General features: G+C 44.5%; 1 protein-coding gene across 3 annotated transcripts in view; it reads left to right on the forward strand.

The window, feature by feature from the left end:
* LOC140199351 (ATP-dependent 6-phosphofructokinase, liver type-like) overlaps positions 1–7,096 on the forward strand; it is a 53,048-nt gene extending 45,952 nt beyond the window's left edge. For all 3 annotated transcript variants that reach the window (XM_072261251.1, XM_072261253.1, XM_072261252.1), the window contains 4 exons: positions 1,750–1,861; positions 3,222–3,321; positions 4,173–4,278; positions 5,370–7,096. In XM_072261251.1, coding sequence (XP_072117352.1) covers positions 1,750–1,861; positions 3,222–3,321; positions 4,173–4,278; positions 5,370–5,517 — 466 coding nt within the window. In that variant the 3' untranslated portion in view covers positions 5,518–7,096. The remainder of the gene's footprint in view (positions 1–1,749; positions 1,862–3,221; positions 3,322–4,172; positions 4,279–5,369) is intronic.
* The last annotated feature ends 2,390 nt before the right edge of the window (positions 7,097–9,486 follow it).

Genomic DNA, 9,486 nt, shown 5'->3' on the forward strand with positions numbered 1-9,486 from the left:
TGGGCAAGCAGGATGTGGCCTCCTGCAAAACCCAAGAGAATGCACACCCTCTACCAGCCATGATGTCTCCAGCCAACACCCTCACCTGGCCCTTGGCTTCCATAACTCCAATCTCAGATACTGGAGCACAACTGGTAAAGGGTGTGCAGCAGAGTCCTCAGTGCTGCCAATATCCCAGCAGGGACGTGGTTTCCAGTATTCCAGTCTGCATCATACAGGTTACAGATGATTTTGGCTGCTATGTTTGCCATTGTCTGACATGAGTATTGGTAGAAACTAATGACATCAAGTGATTCTGAAATCCAAATACATATCCTTACCTGAAAATGGGAAAATACTCTTCCCTCCCCAAGACCACAGATTGGGGCTGATCCTGATTTTCTTTTCTCGCAAGTGGAGAGCAGGTCTGTATGATGCCCAAATCCAGTCTGTGTGCTCCATTTGAAGTCCTTTGAGCACTGAGCCAAGTTCCCCATTTTGAGCTGACCACTAGAGGGAGCCTTTGAGATACCAAGGTCACTCCCATTTACTGAAGCTTGGCCTCTTTCAGAGGACTTGAATCTGAAATTAGGATTGTGTTGGATTTATCTCTTGATGAGTTGAGAACAATATTGCTGGACAGTTGCCTCTGACTAGGGATTTGCAGTTGCCATGGATACTAGCCTCTCAGCTTATTTCCACTGGCAGACTTGAACAATAGCTATGGTCAGGTGAGTTCAGTTGGTCCTTCCTTCCAGCCCACCTCTGCTGTGCTCACCCCTACTGTTGTGCTATTCAGTGTGGATGAGGAAGACCTTTTCCTTTCCTGAATTTTCCTTCACACCCCAAAGAAACTTTGCCATGACCAGAAGGAGGTTAACCTCTCCTCCCTGACATTTCAGTTTATTTAGCCATTGAAAGCATTACAGCAGAGTCCAATTTCATTCTCACCCAATGCCAGCTAGGACATGTTTTACAACAGGATATTAAAATAGGCTCCCTGTTCTGTGGAGGTGACCTGCCCATTATCCACTGTTGTCCCCTGGTCAAGGTCAGCCAGTTTGGCACAGGAGGGCAGATTAGTCCTGCACCGTTCTGTCTCCAACTACTAGTGGTTGAGCTGGACTCTGTCTGATCCAAGTTGTCCTTGCGTATATTAGGCTGGTACAGACAGACCCTGGGGATTATCTGGGTTGGGACTCTAGCTCAGAGGTGGGAATGTTATCACTGGAATATATTCCCCTTGTTAGCTGGTACCATGGTCACACATCATCACTCAGTCCTGGCAATGGTTCCAGGTGCTGCAAACACCTGTGAATGGGGGCACTGGGGAGGGTAGCTGAAAATTTCACAAGGTGTTTGCTGGAGGTGTGTAAATGGGATGAGGAAACTAATCAGGCATGATTTAATGGAAGGGCCACTTCCTGTCCTGACTTATAAGAGAAACAGTTTGCGCACTTCCAACACACACACAGGATACGGAGTACTGTGTGATCAGCAGGAATTGGGACTGCAATTTGCTACTCCGAGCTCCAGTACGCTGAGCCTGAGCTTGGATCTGGAAGTTGCCTAACTTGACCTCCACAATACAAGGTCTGGGCAAGCGTTTCCCAGTCTCCTCCCAGGTAGTGAAGTAGTTGACTGAAGGGGAAGATGAGGTGGGTTCTTCCCCTCCCTCCAATCTGCCCCCCCCAAAAAATCAGTGTTGTCAGAGGTGATGTCTCTTATGTTTCCATATGAAATTGACATGAGCTTTCTTCTTCCATCAAGAAATGAGAAATGCCACCCACACTATACCACGGAATTCTTGTACAACCTGTACTCTGCTGAGGGGAAGGGCGTATTTGACTGTCGTACCAATGTGCTGGGCCACATGCAACAGGTGAGTCTGAGGGCACAGAGCCTACTGGCCACCTAATGAAGCTTTAGTGGGGGTGGGGGGGGGTGCTATTCAGTTGTACAACCATTGGAGAGGCAATTGGCTAAATCATTCCCAGTAACGTATCCTGTTTTGGATAAATCCCTGTGCCGTGCTTCTCTGGATATTTCCAGTTTCCAGGTTTTTCTCCCAATAATCCCCAATCTGACATTCTTGAGTTATTTGATCTTTACAAGGAGCAAGGTGCTTACTAGTTTAGTCTTCATTCCTAGAGAATCTGGGAACTTGGAGCCCAACAGGATCTTAAACATTCCCAGAATGTTAGAGCTGTTCATTAGGCATTTAAAAACAAAAAGATTAGTTAAATTTAGTGTGGCTCCTTTACAAATCAAAACAATAGAAATTATTTTAAGAGCAAGAAATGGCAGTGAAATTTCACAAAAGAAAATATTTCTATCTTCATACGAATAGTAAAGGTCATAGAAAGTTAATCAACAGAGAATCCAACAGTGGATAAGTGAATGGACCCCCAGACTATAATGACCTATACTTTGGGTTTTGAAACAGGTGGCTTGTAAGAATAGTGGATGCCCAGATGTCTAAAACTTTGTAGATTCAACAACCAATCCCACAGTTTAGAAAGTCACAAATGTAACCCCAAGGAGTGATATCCTTGTTGGTGAGGTAATGCAGTGAAGGTGTGTCACATTATTTCGAGGATGGTGAGGTTATCACACGAGCAATCGAGTAGATTGCGCCTGTATTCGCTTGAGCTTCGAATGAGAGCAGATTTCATTGAAGTATAACAGTTTTTACAGGGCTTGCCAGGATAACTGCATGGTGTTTAGAACCGAAATGGTCAGGGTGTGTGATGCCAGTGGAAAATGTGTGGCTTTTGAGATCTATCAGACCTTTAACATTTCAGAATCCTGGCCGGCAGCAGTGCGGATTGGGGTTGCAGAGGGCATGTCCAGAGTACTGTGGGAAGGGTTGGGTAGGTCAGCACAGTCAGGGGATGTGGGGCGGGGGTGGAGGGAACTTATGACAGATGGGATACTTTATGGTGGGATTGATTGCAGAAACAATCACGTGTCTTGTGGCCCATCGTCTGTTCTTGCGATGGTTGAGCTGCTGAACTCCTGGTGGCATGAGGGTCATGTCTGGGCACTTTAATAATGCTGGTGTTTATTATCAGCAAATGCCCCTTGCTGAGCCCAGATCATCAGTGCCCACATCACAGTGACCAGGAAGGTGAGCAATAGGACCACACTTCAGGATTTTGACCCCTTTCCTGCACATTCTGTTTGCCACCCTTCTCCCGCACATGAGCTTTCACTTTGCTTTCCTCTCTCTCTATCATCAGGGAGGTGCTCCTACCCCATTCGATAGGAACTTTGGTACAAAACTGGGTGTGAAGGCTGTGCAGTGGCTTACGGAGAAGCTCCAGGAGTCCTACAGGAAAGGTATGCTGCGCGGCCTGGCTCTGGGGTTGAGTTGGGGGTGAGCCATTTTGGTCTGCACTGCCTCGGGCATGGCACAATTCTGTAGCAGGAATTGGTGAAGAAATGTTTCTTAGGGCAGTGAAGAAACTTGTACTTCCATGTGGCTTGTGAAGTGGAGAACAGGAAGCAGGGGAAGGAAATCAACAGTGTCCCCCTAAACATTGAGCAAGTAGAGAGAAACCTCAGGTGCTTCTGGAACCAGCAATGTCTTCAAATCTTTAATTGAGTTCATAGAGTTATATAGCACAGAAACAGGCCCTTCAGCCCAACTGGCTATGCCTGCCAACCAACCATACCCCATACAAACAAGTCACTTTTGCTTGTGTTTGGCCCATAACCTTCTAAGCCTTTCTAACCCATGTACCTATCCACCTGTATTTTAAAAGTTGTTGTTACACCTGCCTCCATTATTTTCTCTGGCAGTTCATTCTACATACACACCATCCTTTGTGTTAAAACATTGCCGCTCAAGTTCCCATAAAATGTTCCCCTCTCACCTTGAACCTATGCCCTCCGATTCTTGATTCCACAGCTCTGGGAGGAAAACTGATTGCATTGACCACTGCAATGCCCGTCATTTTGCTCTTCTGCCCAAGAATGACTTGAGGTGACCTTTCTAAAGCACCTGTCAAGTTCACCAGTACACTGAGCATCACTTTCTCCCAGGTACCGAATCTAAGAAATGCCCCCTGCACAATTCCTGAGCAGCAGAATGACCTTGCAACAATGGGGAAACAGCAGTAATGTCAGACTTTCATGGTGTCTTCGTTGTAATCACTCTCTTTGTAACCGACTTGCCTCCTCTTACGTAGGGAGAGTCTTCGCCAACTGTCCGGAGACTGCCTGTGTCCTGGGAATGAACAGGAAGGCCCTGGTTTTCCGACCTGTCACAGAACTGAAGGGGGAAACCGACTTTGAGTAAGTGGCTGAGGATTTGGGGGTGGGTGTAGAGGCTCAGGACCTTGGCCCTTCAAGGAGCTGTTGGGTGGGGTTATGATGAACACAAGGTGTCCACAAAGTGAGCGAGAATGGTTCCTTGCACTAAGCAGTCCATATCCCAGCATTAGATTTCATGTGATTAACAATACATTAGTCTTCATTAAGGCAATGCCTCTAAAATAATAAAAATGCCCCCAGACATTTTCTGTGGGTGTAAGAGACATAACTTTACACTGAACTTTGAAGGTTGTCAGAGGCTGGGACAAAGAGAGGTTTTGAAGGGAAGAGGGGATCTCCAGATTTAGTACCCTTGGCAACTAAAGTCACAGACACAGCAAGAAGTCACTTTTGTACACGAGGTCCTCTCAATTAGCAACAGGGGCTGAACCTGCACATGTAGACAGTGTGCACCAAGCGACCCTTTGTCAAGAGATGGGCCTGCCACATCATCACTCATAGCCACCAATCCCAAACTCATCTCAGTGGAAGTCCGGTGCTCGAGTCTGTGTCTAGAAGGACTGAGGTGCAATCAAACGCTGTAGGACCAGACACTACACATGTGACTTGCATTACCTCCAGTGTATGGGGGACTGATTACCACAGGGGCAGTCATCATCCTCTGAAACTCTGTTTTCTGCTCTGGTTGATGGGCATTTGTTATTATTTATCCATATCCCCAGTGCCAGCGATAACCTTCAGGTTGTTGGAATTTTCATTTTTATTTGAACTCTTTCCCCTCCTTTCCCCCCAACCAAACCTCAGCAGTTGAGGTGGGGGGGGGGGGATCTTCCCACAAAAGTTGGAGTTCTTCCTAATGTATGTGGTGCTGTAATTTGATTTACATAACAGTGCACTCTTGTTTGGCCACACCTCTTCATCACCAGGAAGATAAAAGGCTATTAGAAGGGCAAGAAAACCGAGTGGAGGTGGGGGTCAGACATTGTGCTGATCAGTAGGAATGGACACTTGTTGGATGGAGGATGTAAATGGATCTGATGGAAGAGATGGGGTTGGGATTGTGACTGTAGCTGGCTGGGATTGATCCTCTCATTCTCTACGTGTGTCTCCAGGCACCGGATGCCCAAGGAGCAGTGGTGGCTGAGGCTCCGGCCTCTGCTGAAGATGTTGGCCAAGTACCAGACTGGCTTCGACAACTACATCACAGGGAAAGTGGAGCACGTCAACCGGAGGAGCCTCAGTGTGGAGTCTGGTTTCTGAGAGAGGCAGCTTGCTAGCACTGTGTCTCCCCCACCAATACATTTCACCCCTTTACTGTGTCCAACTGTGAACTGGTGTACAATAGCTTGCTCCTGTAGAGCACATGAAACTTAGAACATCCCTTGGTGCTTTAGGCACACTTTCAGACTAAAGGAGTTTTACACCCCAAGTGGTAACAGCATTGGCCCTGAAGAGGCAATCTCCCTTGCACTCTTAGAGCAAGATATTCTCTCTCCCCTTCCCCTCCCCTTCCCTCTCCTCAAGTTCTGCAACTACAAGAACTCCAAACAAAGCAAACAGTATTCTTAGTATTTTTACTTGATTGGCTTTTGGTGAAAGTAGTCTAATGCTTCCACTCAGTGCAATAACTCGAGTCTGTCTGAAGGGTGAAAGCACAGAGAAAGGAAGTGGGGATGGTTGGAACAGTATTCTTTCAGTCTTTCTAGACAATCACATGTGACTGGGAATGAGTGGGGAGGGGTGCCGAAGACCAAGTCACAAAGTGAGCGTCTTAGCTAACTTCTCCAGTCGTTCATAGGAAATGCAAACACAGCACTGAGATAACTACCTCCCCACATCTAACCACAGCAAAGCATTTCCCAAAAATAATTCTGAAAGCATAGCTGTTGTGTCTGTACATTCTGTGTCAGTCAATTCTAGTGCTGAATGCACACTCCTACTTTTAACACTTGTTTTGAGTACACTTATGTCAACCTCCGAAATTTACTGATGTTACTTAAATCGCCACTCGATTGCAATGAAGGGCCAGAAAGTGAATAATACTGATTCTCATTTTCAGAAATGTATTGATCCTGGAATTAATTGTGGTTGATTTTACTAGATTCTTTTAACAACCCCACATTTAAAATTTGAAGCTTAACCCCAGTTCATAGCAGGTTTATCTTAAGAAAGTGTTGTCAATGTTTCAGAAACTCAGCCGTGGATTATTGTTGAAAATACATCATGCATTTATCCCAGTGTTTTCAAATGAATAAACATCTGTTAAGTATTAAGGTGGCATTTCCCTTTAAGTATTACTATAGCATGCCCTGATCATGTGGCCATTCCAGCCAAAGCTAAGTGAACAGGTCCTTTGTGTTGTCACTGTTGTGTTCAATCAAGGCAAGGTAGCAGGATGGATTATTATTACTCTGTCCGTCTGGTGGAAAGTGAAAGTCTCCTTTGCCAACTGGTAAACTCGGGTCTGCTTGATGAATACAGGGTGCAACGTAGGCCGTCTGCAACCTTTCATTAGAGGCTGTGCACCAGAGCATGAAAACAGTTTACCTCCTAGCTGGCTGTTGTTCACCTGCCCCAGAGGGATCAACACTTGCACGGTGTAGAGAAGTTCTCTGTGGCAATGTAATACCTTGAAATCTCCCAACAATAATTCAGTGGCGTACCTTAACTGTTGTATTCCACCACTTTCATCATTGAGTAAACCGTCGTTGGCCAGTGTATCTAATATGTACAATGGCTTTCTGTGGACTCTATGTATATAAAATTGTCTGCATCATGTACTGACATTGGAATTTGAACTAGATAGATTATGTCTTGTGATTAAATTTATATTGCACAATGGCTGTAGTCTGTGAAATTATTTTTGTGTTCATTGAAACCCTTTGGCATTTTACTGGCCTTATTCACATTTACCTGCCTGGAAAGGAGTAGTATTGAGCATGCATGCTAAGTGGGCAGCAATGTGACTTTTGTTACCCATATTTTACAAATCCCTTCCATCACTTCATTGCATCCCCTGACCTTGGAGCTGTCCCCATATGGCAGCTGGAGTATGAATTACCCCTGCCTGTCAGTGCTAAGGATAGATGTACAAAAATTTCCCCTCTGCAGTTGTTCTTTCTAGATAGTTAATAGAATACATCAGAACTGAGGGGAGAAAAACAAATAGAATTATTTCCAGTCTCTAGGAATGGAGAACAGTACACCTATAAAGCACAAATGGTAACTTAAATATGACAACCTCAAACAGAGATACTGAAGAGTTTACAGAAATTAATTTCTTCACCCTACTGCGGTTCCTTAAGGCTGAGGATAACCTGCTTCCATTCCAGTGCTAAGAATTCTACTGAGGCAATGTAAGACCTTCAGCAAATCATAAACATGATATTCTGCAGAATCTAGACTAGGCTATCTGTCTCCAGACTGTAAAGCCACTCATTGTTATTTGAGATGCAACCCCAATAAGTGGTATCATCTGCAAAGTTGTAGATTGAGTTAGGGCAGAATGTGGTCATGTGTATAGGGAATAGGGTAGGAGGCTGCATATACGCACCAGTGTTGAGAATAATCATGGCAGAGGTATTGCTGCTTGACCTTACTGAAAATGACCCTCACCTTCCAGGGTTCAGGCATGGACATTGATAAATAGGGTCAGGGTTAGTCCTAGAGACGTGGGTTATGACCAAAGGAAAAAATGGCTGGAGTTGCTTAGCACTTTAGTGCAAGGGTGTTTATTCAGTGTGTCAAAAATCACTTAGAAAAATAGTAAAAATAATGGCAAGAAAAATGCCAATATCTACAAAATGATATCTATAAGAAAACACAATACTCCATACTTATTCTTGTCCAGTGTGAACTAGCAGCCCTGTGTGTGTCTCCCTCTCCAATAAACTATTTTTCATTAGGTTCAAGGACATACCATTTTTAATCACGATAAGATATAGGAGCAAAATTGAGCCATTTGGCTCCATCAAGGCTGATGTATTTCCCTCTCTGCCCCAGTCTACTGCTTTCTCCCTGTAAACCTTCATGCACTGATAAATCAAGAGCCTAGCAACCTCTGCCTTAAATATAACCAATGGCTTGGCCTCATCATCTGCTTGTGACATTGAATTCCACAGATTTGCCACTCTGGCTAAAGAAATTACTTCTCATCTCTGTTCTAAATTGATGTCCCTCTATTCTGTGGTTGTGTCCTCTGGTCTTAATCTCCCCCACCATAGGAAACATCCTCTCCATTATCTACCCTGTTAAGGTCTTTCAACATTCAATAGGTTTCAATGAGATTCTCTCTCTGCCACCACTGCCCCCCCACCCCCATTCTCCTGAGTTGAGTAAAGGCCCAAAGCTATCAAACACTCCTCATATGGTAAGCCTTTCAATCCCAAGATCATTTTTGTGAACCTACTTTGAACCCTCTTCAATGTTAGCAAATCCTTTCTTAGATAAGGGGCTCAAAACTGCTCACAATACTCCAACTGAGGCCTCACCAGTGCCTTGCAAAGCCACATTACATCCTTGCTTTTATATTCTAGTCATTCTCAAAATGAATGTTAACATCACATTTGCCTTCCTCACCATTGACTTCAAACTACAAATTAATCTTTAGGGAATCCTGCATGAGGACTTCCAAGTCCCTTTACACCTCAAGAATTTTAAATTTTCTTTATTTAGAAAATAGTTCACACTTCTTTCTTTTACCAAAGTGCATGGCCATATATTTCCTGACAGTGTATTCCATCTGCCACCTTCTTTACCCATTCTAATCTGTCTATACTCTCTCCGCTTCCTCAAAACTTCTGATGCTCCACCTATCTTCATATAGTCTGCAAACTTTGCCACAAAGCCATCAATTCAATCATCCAAATCATTGACATATAACGTAAAAAGATGTGATCCCAACACAGACCCCTGTGGAACACCACTAGTCACCAGCAGCTAACCAGAAAAGGCCCCCTTTATGCCCACTCTGCCTCCTGCCAAATCAGCCAATGCTCTATCCATGCTAGTGTCTGTCCTGTAATACCATGGAATCTCAACTTGTTAAGCAGCCTCATGTGTGACACCTTGTCAAAGGCATTCTGAAAGTCCATCTACACAACATCCTCTATTTCTCTTTTATATATACTGCTTGTTAATTCTTGAAAGAAGTCAAGCAGATTAGTGGAAGGCCACCTCTAGGCATGCTTCAGCGATGACTTGCAACTTGGTCTGCAGACGTGCATGTAG

Source organism: Mobula birostris, chromosome 6, assembly GCF_030028105.1.
Source record: "Mobula birostris isolate sMobBir1 chromosome 6, sMobBir1.hap1, whole genome shotgun sequence".
Lineage (NCBI taxonomy): Eukaryota > Metazoa > Chordata > Chondrichthyes > Myliobatiformes > Myliobatidae > Mobula > Mobula birostris.